The sequence below is a fragment of the Meleagris gallopavo genome, chromosome 11 (genome assembly GCF_000146605.3).
Source record: "Meleagris gallopavo isolate NT-WF06-2002-E0010 breed Aviagen turkey brand Nicholas breeding stock chromosome 11, Turkey_5.1, whole genome shotgun sequence".
NCBI lineage: Eukaryota > Metazoa > Chordata > Aves > Galliformes > Phasianidae > Meleagris > Meleagris gallopavo.
Window position 1 is genome coordinate 9,247,013 of NC_015021.2, and position 14,879 is coordinate 9,261,891.

General features: G+C 44.4%; 1 protein-coding gene across 6 annotated transcripts; it reads left to right on the forward strand.

Moving 5' to 3' along the window:
• The first annotated feature begins 315 nt into the window (after positions 1–315).
• PPP1R7 (protein phosphatase 1 regulatory subunit 7) lies at positions 316–14,544 on the forward strand. 6 transcript variants are annotated; one of them, XM_003209041.4, is made up of 11 exons: positions 317–421; positions 925–1,002; positions 1,170–1,289; positions 4,749–4,804; positions 5,415–5,480; positions 6,104–6,234; positions 7,063–7,225; positions 10,685–10,801; positions 11,599–11,703; positions 12,595–12,681; positions 14,158–14,544. In XM_003209041.4, the coding sequence occupies exons 2-11, from the start codon at positions 960–962 to the stop codon at positions 14,332–14,334; spliced, it is 1,065 nt and encodes a 354-aa protein (XP_003209089.1). In that variant the 5' UTR covers positions 317–421; positions 925–959; the 3' UTR covers positions 14,335–14,544. The 6 variants fall into 6 exon arrangements, with proteins under 6 accessions (XP_003209088.1, XP_010714814.1, XP_003209089.1 ...); XM_010716511.3 differs by having other exon boundaries at positions 1,170–1,274; XM_003209040.4 differs by lacking the exon at positions 925–1,002 and having other exon boundaries at positions 316–421; positions 14,158–14,334.
• Positions 14,545–14,879: the final 335 nt, after the last annotated feature.

Here is a 14,879-nt window from a genome sequence, read left to right on the forward strand (position 1 = left end):
GCTTTCCAGAGCTGAAAGGGTACGAGGGTCCGAACGCTTCCCGCACAAGTGTTGGTGCCGCGCTACCAGACCGTAAAGCTGGGGCAAACCACGGAGGTATTTGCGAGCGGACCGCCGGGCCCGAGGCGCCGCTGCGAGGGAGCAGCCCCAGCGCTTGCACGGCCTCCTTCCCGCCAGCGGCGCACTACAATTCCCAGAATGCTGTAGGGCACGGCCCTGCCCGCGCACCAGAGCTGGAGGGCCCCAACCGTTACTCCCGCCTCAGGCTCACGCCCGAGGAGCCGATTGGCTGTCGGCGGGGCGCCGGCTCTGAGTTCTGATTGGTTGCGACCGCCGTTGAGGCGGTTGCCGGAAGGGGGCGGTGGGAGGAGAAGTAATATGGCGGCGGGGAGCGGAGAGGGGCAGCAGGAGATGATGGAGGGTGAGAGCCTGCTGCGGCCGGCGGGGTCGGGTCGGCACGGAGCGCGGAATGGCGTGGCCCCAGGTGCTGCCCGTGGATCGGGAGCCCCCGGAGGGGTGCGATAGGCTCGGGGCTGTCCTGGCCGGGCAGCCCTTGGGGGTCCGGCCTGAGGCGAGCCCTGTGGTGATCCCGGGAGCGGGGCCTGAGGGGCGCGGGGCGCGGCCTTTGCGGGGGAGGTGGCAGAAGCGGGGCTGTGGAGGTGGCCGTGACGTAAAACGTAAGGAGAACGTAAGGAGAATCCGCCGGCGTGGTTTCCTCGTGTGGGAGCCGCCGTGCCCAGGCGGCCGCTCGGGCTGCAGCCAGCCGTGCCTTTATGGCTCTTCTTCTTCGTGTCGTTGGTACCCTCATACGTGATACTGGTTTTATTTCCTCTGAAAGGTCTTTAAGTGTCATAGATCTCCTTCCATTTCCGTAATCTTTGGAATTGCACTTCATTGATCTAAGAAATTTCCTTTTTCCTCCAGTCTTCTTCCCAGATTGTTGGTTTTAGGAAGATGTGATGGGAGGAAAAAGTGCATCCAAAATCAAAGTAGAAACAAGGGGTAAGAGGCCTTTTATTTAAGACTAAACCTTTCATTTAGTTAATTTAGGATTTCTACTAACTGCATAGTGGTATTTGTGAGTCCTGGTTGTGATATCTGCTTGCTGCTTTCTGCCCTCAGCGTGCTGCCAGAAGCAGCCTAACTCTGCTGTTCTCTATCTCCTGCAGTCGATAAGCGGATTGAATCGGAGGAGTCAGAAGATGAAGGGAAGAAACAAGCGGTGCGCTTAGTGACAGACCTCAGCCAGCAGAGCCTGAGAGATGAGCAGAATGGTGAGAACTCTCCAGGTACCTTCCCACCTCAATGATGGCTTTAGGGAGGTGTGAGCCACCCACCTGTGTCAGTCCTTTGTATTTCTCCGTGTGGATACATGGCGTTTGTCTCAGTGGTAGATAACAGCTGCCCTAGAGAAAACTTTTTTAAGTAATAATATAATCCTTGCTATTGTAAAGCTGCCTTGTTTCATGGAATTGCAATATTAGATCCTTTTTTTAATTATTGGTGTGTGAAACCATGCTTCTCTTTGAAATGTCAGCATTCAAAAAGAGCTTGATTCATGCTTCTTTGTGAAAGGGTTCTCATTTTCTATAGAAAGGTGCTGGAAGTGTTTATTAAAAATGAACTTCATACTCCTCTACTGTGTACAGCTTTTAACTTTAAAAATTGCCAGATCCCTTTGGAAGGCAAAGAGTACTTTTTCCAGGTAGACTGAAGAAAGCAGGTTGATGTGGTTTGTTTTGTTGCAGGATTTCTATTTTTTTTTTTTTTTTGCTTAAAAATTTTAAGGCATGAAAATTGTACCTTTGAATTGCCTTGATTTCAAAATGTCTACTGTTTTTGCAGTTTGTTTTAGCTCATTGGGTAAAAATTTCAGCAGGTGCTTTAAAGCCTGTGCTTATTTAATGGAGATGTTTGTTTTATGGTAGCTTGCAATTTGTCAAAGCAAATCAATACCTGAAGAACCTACGCTGCAGTATCATCTGGACTTTTAACAATAGCTAACAATTTAAGGTGCAGTACATCCTGCTCGTAGGTATTATTGACCTGGAAATAGAACTGAAGTAAAACACTTTCTGCAGCAAATTTTAAATCACTGTTAGCTATCAAACAAACAAAAAAACCTGTAAGTTGAAAAATGTGTGGTGATGTTTCTAAGAGCACATCCCGTGAACTGTGGGGATCCCGAGCTGTGCCCATCAGTTGAAGCACACAGATCAGTCGGGGACAGTTTTCCTTTGCTTGCACAAAATGTTTTGAGCGTTCATTCAGCTGATGTCACTTATTTGTGCATTTAAGGCTGTGTGTTGTATGTTGTTTCTCTTTGGGAGCTGTAAGAGGAGAGAAACGACTTTGAATGACATACTTTTATTTCAAATGGGGGCAGGAAAAAACCAACTTATTGTCTGACTTACATTGGATGCTACTTAATGTAAAAAACAAACAACTATTTCTAGGGTAGGAACCAAAAAGAGGAATAATACTGGAGCACTTGAGTTAGGAGCTGGCAAGGAAAGTAAGGTGTTCAACTGAAAGGAGTATGGATATTTTGCCACCTTTTTTCCTTGAAGCTCACAAATAGAGATCACACAGCTGAGATTTCACATTTATTGTTGAGTTAAATCTCTGAGGAACAGCACTGCTGCTGTGAAATCTTTTTACTTATCTTATAACTTATACTTTTCATGCATGTGCAGTTGAAAGGTGCAGTCGGGCTTCAAATGGTTGTGGTGCTGTGGATTTACGTAACAGAAACTGCTGCTCTGTGCTGCAGAACTCGAGCTTCCTGAGTGGCATCCTTTCTTCCTACACTTGCAGAGCTTGCAGGCGTGGGTTGCACCAAGCCTCTCTTAAGTAACTTTAGTGGCAAAGCGATGTATTTTTTTCCCTCTTGAGAAGCTGTCTGCATTCTAAATTGTGGACTACAGTACTTAATACTGAGTATCTAATGTACTGCAGCAGCGTGTGAGCTGCTGTGTGTGCTGAGGAAACGCACCGCTTGACAGAGAAGCCTCTCAGCTGGCAGAGACAGAGGAACATTTTTGACTAAAGTATCTACTGAGTGCACCAGCTTTACTGTTAGACACCTTTAAAGCCCCCAAAAGGACAGGTTCCATCATTGAACACTGAAACTTACTACTTGTACAACTCAGTCCAAGGGGAATAGTTTGTTTTTTTCCTAATGAGACGTCTCAAATAACTGCTGTTCTGCCCTCAGCCTCTGTTCCTGGTGGCTGTAAGTTCAGCTGGGCTGTTTGTCTTGGAGCGCCCTGTGCTGGCAGATTTTTACACTCTAGAAATAGGTTAAAGAGATGTGGTCATGGGCAGTGTGTCTGTTTCTCTGCTGAAGCGCATCCCTCCTCATCTGGAAGAAAAATGGAAATTCAAGTGCTGCCTGGTGCTAAAATGCTGACGGGCACATTTATGCTTGTCAGTTCTATACCAGCATGCAACGTCACCAAAACTCTCAGCTTGCTTTCAATCCCCAAGCTGTAATTTATGCTCCTTGCTAATTTCTGCTATATAAAATATTAAAAGATGAGGAACAGAGGACTGTCTTTAAATCTTCATTTACACAAGTCAGTTCAGTGAGGGCTCTTTCCTGTCGTGGCACAATACAGTGAGGTAAATAACTGTGTGGAGCTATCAAACCCTGCAGCTTGGCAGGATGAACAATTGTGATGTTTGTACCGTTAATCCTTACCTGACTGCAGATGATGACAAGCATTTGTAGGGAAAGCACTCATTAAGGATTGGGGATGTTTGGCATTTGTATGAATGTTGAGGCCCTGCTCGAGAAATAAAATTCATTATTGTGTTAATGGAATGGGCTTGCGTACTATAATGCAAGAGTTAATCCAAAGTCTTTGAAACTTGACTGATATTAAAGATGCTTCAATTTTTTTGGTTGCACAGAGGGCTTGTATGCTTAAAACGGAAAGGGGTTGCATGTTTATATCTGTTTTGCAGAGCCTTATTAGACTTCCTTTGGAGATTGATACAAACAGCACACCATCTTCTGCAAATGGGAATCGGGTGTGAATTATTCAGCATGAATGTATCCAGTAAATTTCACTCCCTCTTGTGCTGTGATAGAAGTACAGCAAATGCTGGGCTACCTTCCAGAGCTACAAAAGCATTTCCCAAGCAAATGTATGCGGTGTGATAAACACTGTTTTCTAGCATATTACCGAGCTTATTCAAACAAAAGAAGGGAAGTCCATGCGAGTGTGTGCTCAGCATACACTGGCAATATTTGTGAAATAAAGGCACTGTAGGGGGGTTGTGGAGATGCTTGGTCATTCTTGGCACTGCCAGCTGCCAGCTTAGGTGTACTTAGGTTCCTCCTTGGCATCCATGTGTTAGGTTATCTGAGGAGCACAGACTCCTTAGAGGGTACATCCTCAGAGGGATGCTTGCCCTAAGTGTAAAGAAAAGAAATCCTGCCAAGTTCAATCTTAAGACAGTGTTACACATCAGACAGGTGGGCAAGCTGGATAAGGTGCTGCTCTTTTTTCATTTGCTTCTAGGCATGGAGTTGTGTTGGTAAGAAAGCTTTGTTTCATTACTTGCTGTCATGATGCAAGTGAGTGTGTTTTTACTGCAGCAAAATATCCTAATTGTGCATCTTGTGTGTAACTTGTTGTGAAGGGTGCTTGCTCCCTTTGTCCCTCTGGATGTTAGCCATTGTAATCGTGTCTTTAACTATCAGATAGCAGAAGTCTGTAACGTATTTGTTTCTGCTGCAGGAGAAGCAGAGACACCAGTGGACATGGAGACAATTAGCCTGGACCCAGAAGCTGAGGTAAAGGAAGATGTTTTGTTCTTTCAGGCTTTACATAGCAGGATGAAAGGGAAAGAAGTATTGAAACCTAGCTAAAAGATCTAATTCTTCTGAAGGTCCTGGCTATCCTATCTTCTCTGGAACTGGTTCAGAGCCTTCATGCTAGACCTAGAGGTATTCTACTCTTAATCAGTATCCAAAACCTCTTGTTTGTCATTTTGAGTTTTAAAATAAAATAGAAGCACAGGAAGTGTGTTCCAGTTAAGCAGTAAGTGGGTAAGAGAATTCTGTGCAGTACTTTGTTCAAGCTGCACAACTCTTTCCCAGTAAAATTATGAATTTACTAAAAGAAATAGTCCCCTCTTGGTGAAACCAAGCTCACACTGAGGAGAAGGCTTTTGCCCTCTCACAGGTACTGCCTTTGCAGTTAATGAACTTAGGCCGTGTGCTTCACCATTGCTGGTAAAATCATCTGCCAAAGCAAATTTTTATGAGCTCTTTAAAGAGAAGTTTTAATGAGCTGCGCTTTCTGTAAGTCTGTAATTTTTCTTAGAAGAAAATAACCAGGTTCATCTTTAAAGAGTATTTTGAAACATTTGCTGAATCCCTCTGACTTCTGTTTCTCTCTCAGGATGTTGACCTGAATCATTTCCGAATTGGGAAGATTGAAGGGTTTGAGGTGCTCAAGAAAGTAAAGGTAACAGCTCAAAGGAATAGAGAATATCGTTTGGAGCTGGAGATTGTGTGTGTCAGACCTACTAGAGAACAAACTCAGGAGTCTTTTTGGCTGCCATCCTAGCAATTTCACCTTATGTTTGTGTCAACATGATGTTATGATGTGGAATACCAATAGCCAAAAATCATAAAACCATGACAGTTTGTCTGAAGAAGGTCCATCCAACCTAAATTTCTTCTCTTCTAGTTTAAAGGCATTTCCCCTTGTCTTATCACTATTAGACCATCTATAAAGTTGGTCCCTCTCCTGCTCATATGCTCCCTTCTACTTCTGTAAGGCCACAGTGAGGTCTCCCTGGAACCTTAAAGGATTTCTGGAGGCTTCTAGTAAACTCCTGCTCAAAGCAGGTCCAGTTGGAGCATGTGGCTTAAGGCCTTGTCCAGTGAAACTCTTGAGTGTTTCCAAGGATGGCGACTACATGGCTTCTGTGGGCCGCTGTTCTGGTGGCTGCATTCGTGCCAAAAGCTTTCCTTCTGTAGAGATGGAAGAAAACAGGAAAATATTATATTTTACAAAACCAAACCCACCTTCTGCCTGTATGCCAAAAAACATGACGTGCTGCTGTTCGTGTCTTTTCCTGCCAGACTCTGTGTCTGCGTCAGAACTTGGTGAAGCGCATTGAGAACCTGGAGCAATTGCAGACCTTGCGGGAGCTGGATCTGTATGACAACCAGATTCGGAAGATTGAGAACTTGGAGGCTCTTGTGGATCTTGAGTGAGTCATGGGGAATCACCAGGTTTGGGCTGTGGGTGGATTGTCACTGAGTTACCGAGCTGTAATTATTCCAGTCTTAATCACCCAGAGCCTTCTCATCATTCTCTTGACTGTGAAGGGCAATATCTGGCCTCCATTGATATTTAACTGTGCAGTAAACTAGTTTTATTGTCCTGGAGCTCACCTGGGACAGTGGAAATGAAACATCATCTGTGTAAAGCAGCAAGAATGGTAGGTGGTTGCAGCTTCCATCAGGTGCAGGAGCGCTCAGGTATCCCGTGGTATTGATAGGGACTGCTCCATATAACATTTGTACTTCTGAAGAAAAAGACTAGAGATGTGACTCTCTTGGGGACAAAGTGCTATTCCCAGTTTCTGGCACTAGTCCTTCATCAGTCTGGAGGTGGATCACAACCATTTTCTCTGGGACTGTGGGGGAGTGACGTGCTTACGGCAGTGCTAACTGCTTCATGTTTAAGGGAGACCTTGTCCCAGAGAGGCAGAGCTTGTAGGGATGTACGTTTCCTATGGTCTGTACAGTGCTGAAAGTTGGCTTCCCCCCACGGTGGCAGTTGCACAGCTGGGCAAAACAGTGTGCTTTTTGCATGTGACATAGCTTTGCTTTCTCCATGGCGTGCTATGAAAGTATTTTGAAAGTTGTATTCGCTATTTCTGATTAAAGAAATGCCACTTGTGACTCCAGCTTGATGGCCTAACAAAATGCTTGATTTCTGCAGATAGTGAGGCTCACCATCAGTTTACAAATGCCTCTGCCAGGACCTTCCATGCCTCCTGGACTGAAGAGCCCTTTGTTTTGTTTTACCTCAGGATCCTGGACATCTCGTTTAATGTTCTGCGACACATTGAAGGACTAGATCAGCTTACCCAACTTAAAAAACTCTTCCTCGTCAACAACAAAATCAGCAAAATTGAGAATTTGAGCAACTTGCAGCTGTTACAGATGTTAGAGTTGGGATCCAATCGAATTCGGGTAGGCTTGCTGTACGAGATGTTAGCTGGAGAGTTTTGAGCTCTGTGGCTTTTGGGATTAGCCTGTTCTCAAAGTGCTCTGTGTTGACTTTGACTTGTGATTTTGCTGTTTTTATTGCTCTAGCCATTCAATGCGTAGTTGTTTATTTGCTGCACCTGCTGGATCCTTCCATTATGTGTGTGTAGTGCCTGGCTTCTAAGCTACAACTGAGGAGTTTTTCTTTAGCTCATTCCCTGGGTGCTGCCTTCTGCAGATGGCAGTTTTCTCTTGATAGAGAGCCAAACCTATCAAAACTACCAGCTATTGTTTTCTCTTGCCTTCCTCGTGGCTCTGTCTGCTTCTATTTCATCAAACCAATTGAACTCTAATAGCAGTTTCAGGTGTGTATGTGTATTTGATAAATCCCTCCAATTTTCTCACTCAAGAAAAATGTTTTCTTGAGGCCTTGCTCTGAAGTGCCTCAAAAACCTGATAGCCCACTGCTGACTGCTTTTTCTAATTTGTCAGTTAGCAACCTTTCCAATTTTGTGGTTTTGATTGCACTTAAAGGGAGGCAGTTCTGAGTGGTGTCTGCTGTCCATAAGGCAGGCTTCTGCATTTTGCCCAGCTCATAAGAGAATGGGTGAAGCAGGCAACACAAAAGACTCACTGTGTGCAAACTATTAATTTTTTACAAGCTTTTTCAATTATATACACACTTCATAAAGCAGCTGTAAGAAGTGAGTGCATTCCAGTCTAGAAATCGTATAGAATGACACTGCCCAGTTGCAGATGTTGAGAAACTCTTCGTTATGTTGATGAACAAATGAGGGAAGTACTTATTTATTTTTCATATTTTAAGTGTTGTGGAAGCACATCTCCTTTCTAGAAAAGAAGGAAACTCAAGCAATTACAAACAGCCTTCGAAGGCAGAAGTGTTTGCTGCTTTTATGAACAGGAAAAACTCATTTTTCCCCAAAAGCTGAACTGAAGTGACTCTTCTGTCTGAAGGAATTGTTACTTTGGAAAGTTACGTAGGGGGAATAAATCCTGAGTGGGAGAGCATCAGCCAGATGAGTGATTAGGAGCCTTATGGTTCACATAGGCTGGGGAATGTGACTTACAGAAGTGCACTTTTTGTATTCAGAAGCATAATAGGCTTTAGGGGCATCGATCCTTGCGTTTCTAAAGCTGGGTTAAAGAAAAGTATTACATCTCATTTCTCAGCATCATTACTCATAGTGTAATGTATAGTGCAAATAAGAATGAAGACCAAACCAGCTGGGTTTCTGTACTGATACTTGGGTGGTGTATTGCCACCAGTGTTGGAGAAGCTGGAGAATGTATTTTGAATGACCAGCTTGAACTATTTTATGTGCATTTATTTTTGCAGTGCTGAGGCTGTGCATGGTAAAAACCAAAACAATGATATCACTGTATGGGTAACAAGTGAATTTTCTGATTTTTAGCATCTTTTCTGTTAATCTGTTAATTCTTTGAAAAGCAATGCTCTATGCTGCTCATTGCTTTACTGGAGTGAGAAACCTGTGTCTAGGGTGGGCATGAAAAAATGCATCTCACTTGGGGAAACCAGAATTCTTCTGGTAGTTTCCTGCTGGCAGGGTGGCCTGGCTACGTGCTTCATAGGTGGGTGTATCTGTAAGAAGCTATGAGCAGGCAGGTCAGGCAGTGTCTGTGGTCTGGGATGCCTGCTACGTTCATCCCCTGAGCATTAAAGTTTCTGCAGTAGTGCTGTGTTAGTCATTTGCTGCAAAACTCTTAACTTCTTGCTGTGCACTTTTAACCGGATCTGACGTGACTTAGAAAACACTTGTAGTTCTGTCCTTCTTGTATGAATGGTGGGGAGACAATTTCATGCCTGAGCTGATCCATTTTCATGCTTTTCTTTCCAAAGTTGGACTGAGGCAACTACAAGGCAAGCAGTTCATTTGTTCCCTAGCTTTTTTTTCCTCATGCCTGTTTCATACTTAAATGTGGCTTTTTTTATAGCTTTAAGTAGCTTTTTTTTTTTTCTCTCTTTCTGATTATTTCTTCTCAGTACCCTCAGAGTCACAAGTATTTCCTCCTCAGGGCTGGGGGAGCTACCATTGAGAAACAAATCTATTATTTTCTTGCAAGGCCAAAACAGGGGTAAGTCCACAGGCTTAGAAGGAGGGTGAGTCCAAATATGAGCTGATAAACAGCTTATGTTGAATCTGTTGGCAATTCTGGGATAGAGATTAAAAAGCTTCTTTCCTTCCCGGAGCATACCTGTAATACACTGTGTGCATGTGTCCATTCTCCTCTGCCTTCCCTTGCCCACAGGTGCACACAGAAGTCTGAGTGGTGCTGGGATGTGGTGTCCTGTCCCACCAGCACTGCTGGGCTCTGTCCCTGCCTGGCAGAAAGGTTCTGAAGGCTGGCATGTCACAAAGTACTTGAGCACAGATGCACAGCTGTGTATCCATATCCATACTGCTGCTTTCCTGTGAGCCAAAACCTGTTTTTAAAATTTGTTTTTAGCAGTGCCTACTTGTATTTTATCTTTTTTGTAGCTTATCCTTTGCAAAGAGAAAATAATTGTTTTTTATTTCCTCCTGTTTACAGGAGCCCTTTCTAAAACCCATATTTTATCCCTCTTCTTGCCCAGTCTTTTTTTAATCTTGTGTTGATGCTTTCTAGTGCACCCATTTTTTTTTAATTCTATTTTTTATAAATAAAGAATATGGTTCTTCTTGGTGCCTCACAAAGATGTTCTCTCCCACTAAAAGCTGAGCTCAGCATTTAAATTGATGTAGTGTGTATGCTCTGTCAGTAGTGTGTGTATCTAACGTGTACGTTGCTTGAATTGGTATGTGCTGCCAGTAGTGTGAATATACAGACAGTAGTTAAATGTGCTAACAGCTTTGGCATCTAGATACACCCAGGAGACAAGTAACCTTCCTTATGGCAGAGAAACCAATGAGCAGAGGAGCTGGGCAGCTTGCCTCCGACTGCTTTCAGCACTGATGGCTAGTACTGAATTTGGGAATTATTTTTTTCTCCTCCAGCTTCTCTTTGCATTCACCAGTGACAGACACTCTAGATTCACAAATGAGTATCTCCTGCCCTGGGTGTACACCTTGTGGCCCAGGGAATGGCCTTTTCAGTGTTGCAGAGGCTGTCCATTCTCTGATCCCGCCTGGACAGTGGGGCTACAACCAGGAGAAAGTGATGTGACCCCTGCTGAAGCCAGCAGCTAGCAATGCCGTGGGCCAGCTCTCGCAGGCTGAGGTTTGCTGTCACTGCACAAAGCCCTGCACTTTGCTCCTGGGTCCCCAGGGAGGCCCGGCCCACGCGCTTTGTGTTGTGGAATTGGCAGGCTTGTTTTTCACAGGAGGGGAACTGCTGCACAGTTCAAGGCTATACAGTGGTGCTAAGTGTGTCTGCAGGTTGGAGTTCTGCATCACAGCAACGCTGTCTGCTTTGGTCTTCTTGCAGGCCATTGAAAACATCGACGCCCTGGCTAATCTCGACAGTCTGTTCCTTGGAAAGAATAAAATCACCAAGCTCCAGAACTTGGATGCGCTGACAAACCTGACCGTGCTCAGTATACAGGTACTTATCCTGCTCTGTCCTCTTGTGATGTGAACACCTTTACAATGAGCTCTTTGGAATCTTTGGTGTTTGGGTTAAACTGCTGTAGTAGAAGAATGAAATGAACGTGAAGCCCAACTTCCTTCTTGAAATATAGCTTGTCGTTTTTGCAGTAACATCAAATGAATAATGCCAGAGAAGTCCTTTATTGGCAGTGAGCTCAGTGTCGCTGCCTTCTGCCTGAACAGGGAAGAAAAGTGAATGACAAGCCTGTGCTAAATGAAACCTGCCCTTAATGAGCTACTGGAAGCTTCCAGCTTTTTAATGGGTGGAATAAATACCTTCAATACTATCTGACAAAGCTCGTGCAGTCTAGTACAAGCTAGGCAGATAGTTCCTGAGGAAGTCATACTTTCTACATGTTACAGTACATGTAGGCATCTTAATCTATAGGATAAACAGAACTCTATGCAGCAGAGTATATCAGAACTGAAATCCTGTAACTTCACTTAGTGTTATTCTGCTAAAAAGACCTACAGAATGAATGCTATTAATGCATCATCGTGTTTCTGAAGAGACCAAGTAGGAAACTGCTGCTTCTGATGGGGAGGTCAGGGTCTGACTCTCCTGAATTTGGAGACTTTGCTTCCTCTGGAGACTTTGCTTCCTTAGGTATGGTAGTGCAGGCCTTTAAAACCTAGCACGTGGCATTGATGTTGACCCAAACAGGCAATTTCCCCTTCCAATGCTTTATCTCCTATGACTGGCTTGCATTTGGGGTTGTTCAGACTGATCTTAAACTGTTGTTATGCTTTCAGAGTAACCGTCTGACCAAGATTGAGGGGCTGCAGAGCTTAGTGAACTTGCGTGAGTTGTACCTCAGCAACAACGGCATCGAAGTCATCGAGGGGCTGGAGAACAATGTGAGCAGTATAAGTGTGTCAGAACTGCTGCCTTCAGCATCCTGCCAGGGGGGTGGGCTTTTCCTGAATCTTTTGTTCCTAAGCTGCTTCAGTTGCATGAAGGGTTCTGAATATCTTGAAAAGACTTCAAAAATCCAAGTATTAGTTACATTGAAATCCCTTACGTGCACGAAGCCTCTCTGGATCTGGAGTAAGTTGCTTTCTTGATTGTGGAGGGGAGCATTTGAAGCATGTGGTTCATGCAGCAGCCTGGCAGATCTTCAGCAGTGAAATGACTGATGGCCACTGCTGGCTGGCTCTGATGTAGCATTCCAGACAGCAGTTTGTAGGTAACTGTGAGTCTTTATGGGTAGGACAAGTGGAGCTGGGAGTGAGAGGGACGAGCCATGGCATGTGGCTTGCCTTCCTGACACTGTAATTCTAGATAGGATTGATTTCACAGAAGTCTGTAGCGTTTTGATTCTCACGCAACAGCAGATGGCATTGTAGGAGAGCAGAGAAATCAGAACTTGGTTGTGTGCAGGGCAGAAAACTTTCTCTAAAGCTTTTGAACCCTCTGCTGCAAAAAGTGTTCGGCTCTGCCCAGGAGGATGCTTCTGATCCAGATGTTAGTGGATTCCTGTTAGTGTACTGTGGAGGGAGAAAACTTACTTTCTAGGAGCCTTCAACTGATGGTTGCCATCCAGCAAGTAATTGCTTTCATTTTTGTTGCATGGCTTCTGGGAGGTCAGTAACCAAGCTCAGTTAAAAGCAGTCTTGCTAAATGTATGCAGGAGTTCTCATTGTAGGAAAGCTGGTGATAACATGTCATTGCTTCTAATTTTTTATCTCTGGGCCTGAGAGACAGAAGATGAAAGGAAATCTAGTGTAACGTTTTGTTTGCTTGTCTAGAACAAACTCACAATGCTGGACATTGCATCCAATAGAATCAAGAAGATCGAAAATATCAGTCACCTAACAGAGCTGCAGGAGTTCTGGGTGAGTGCTGTACACAGAGAAAGAGGCCTCTGATGGGGAGGAGTGGTGAATGTCTGTCTTGGGCAACTGCCCTTAGGGCAGCTCTTGGAATGTTTCTCATCTTGTTGAACTGTCTTAGGAGGGTAGAGTGTGATGGTTTCCCCTTGGGAAGGAGTTGAGCCTACGAAGATTTTGGCTGGGCTTTGGTTAGTGGTAACAAGCCTGTCTCTATCTAGAACATAGGCCCTGCCTTCACGCTTGTGGTGGTTATGAAACAGCCTTACTGTGTCCTATTTTTGCAAATCTCATCTTTCTTTAAGTCAGCATGACTGTGTAATGAGAGAAGCTGATACTGTGTCACCACTGCCTGGATCGCAGCCTCTGTCCAGAACAGACTTGATATGGTCGTGTTACAAATATGAAACAAATGGAACTCTCCAGTTTACTTCCACTCTGGGAGGCAGATAATTGCTTAGGGTTGTTCCTGTTACCTTTGTGATACCCTGGGTAGCAGGTCCTTTACCATTCATAAGTCTGCTAAGGATATATGCAGAGACTTTTTCCACCTGATATATCAGTACTGTGCCACTTTGGGGACCTGCATACAAATCTGTTCATGTCTTAGGGAAAAGCAGCAGGTATTCATGAATTAACAGGTGCACTAGCTCCTTTCCTTTGTTAAAGCTGAATGTTATGCTGCCTAATGCCTGTTGTTTGGAGTTCAATTATATAAATTTTATGAGCAGTGTAATTATAATTATATATAATTATATAAATTATATGAGCAGAGGCTGAGAGAGAGGATGGAAAAGCGGTTGCAAATGGAATCAAGCTGCAGACCCTATTGTCCAGGCTACGTAGACCATCTTTCTTATCTTGGAGAGTAGCTTAGCCAACTGCCAGTGGTGTTACCTGCTGGTATTTATTCCGTAAGGAACTCTTTAAGTAACAGGAGCTGAGAAGCCTGTTCAAAAGATGTCATGTTAGAAATGAGACACTATGGTACGGTCAGTGTGTGACCTGTTGGCATCCTTTGCAGTTTCCTCCAGTGCTCCTGTTTGTGGTTGCTCTGCTTTAGAAGGCACTGCACAGCTGTTTCAGTTCCTTTTACAGGAAGCAAAGGCAAGATCCTAACCTCACTGGGCTTTCCTTGCAAAAACACAGTGCTTTAAGAGTCCTCTGCCAGACAGAGCATTGGCCAGGATCTCCTGGCTTTGTCCAGCTCCTTTCCCTACCTGGAAATGGAAAATGCTCTTCTGGCTTCTACCCACCCCCCCACTTCAGCAAAAAACAGTTGCTGAGGGAGGCCAGAACCAATTCATTGATAATTGTTATTTTTTTAATCTCCTGGGAGAAGGACCACACAGACAGGAAATCCCTACCGATGTGCTAAGATTGTACAGTTACAGCCACTGGGTGATGATCCTCTTGAGCAGCATTGGTGTGGTTCCTGATACTGGAAGTATTGATGTGTGTGTGCATGTGTGTGCTCTGCAGATGAATGATAATCTCGTTGAGAGCTGGAGTGACCTGGATGAGCTGAAAGGAGCCAACAATTTGGAAACTGTGTACCTGGAGCGAAACCCTTTGCAGAAGGATCCCCAGTACCGGCGCAAAATCATGTTGGCCCTCCCATCTGTCCGGCAGATCGATGCCACGTTTGTTCGGTTCTGAACCTCCTGCTGCCCCTTCTCTCCTGCCCTCCTTGGAGAAATGTCCCAGCTGGGTTTTTTATCCACTTACCACTCCCCAGGTCTTCAGTACACTGACACTCTCAGAGCAAATAGTCAACAAAAAGCACTGACTACCAGATCTCGTGTACAATGCACTCATTGTTTTTGAAATGTTGTTATTATTATTATTATTAAATCTTAACATAAGAGACTTCCTTGTGCTTGTATCTTATTTGCCCGGGAGGTTTGGCAGCAAGTATTTGCAACAGACTGGAGCGTTTCTACTTGGAGCCACTTGGTGACACACCTTCAGGTTTGTGATATCCTTGCAAACATCACTGTTCCTGATCCAGACTTAAAGGTGGTCTGTAAAAATGTGGGAGGGCAGTGACAGTGTTGACGTGGAGGAGAATCGGATAAAAATGCTCATCCAGGTATCAGAGTTGAGTTTTTGCTAAATATCTGTTAGTAAAACCAGAGGGGGGAGGAGAGCTGGAAGACTTTCATGGCAATGTTGGTTGTTGGCTTTTTTGTTGGGTTTTTTTT

Bases quoted from the DNA above. Each gene is read 5' to 3' on its own strand.
- PPP1R7 (XM_019618993.1), top strand. From the start codon at position 379: ATGGCGGCGGGGAGCGGAGAGGGGCAGCAGGAGATGATGGAGGGTGAG. The intron at 485-1,169 runs GTGCTGCCCGTG...TATCTCCTGCAG, and splicing joins GCGGAATGGCGTGGCCCCAG to TCGATAAGCGGATTGAATCG. The intron at 5,481-6,103 runs GTAACAGCTCAA...TTTTCCTGCCAG, and splicing joins AGGTGCTCAAGAAAGTAAAG to ACTCTGTGTCTGCGTCAGAA.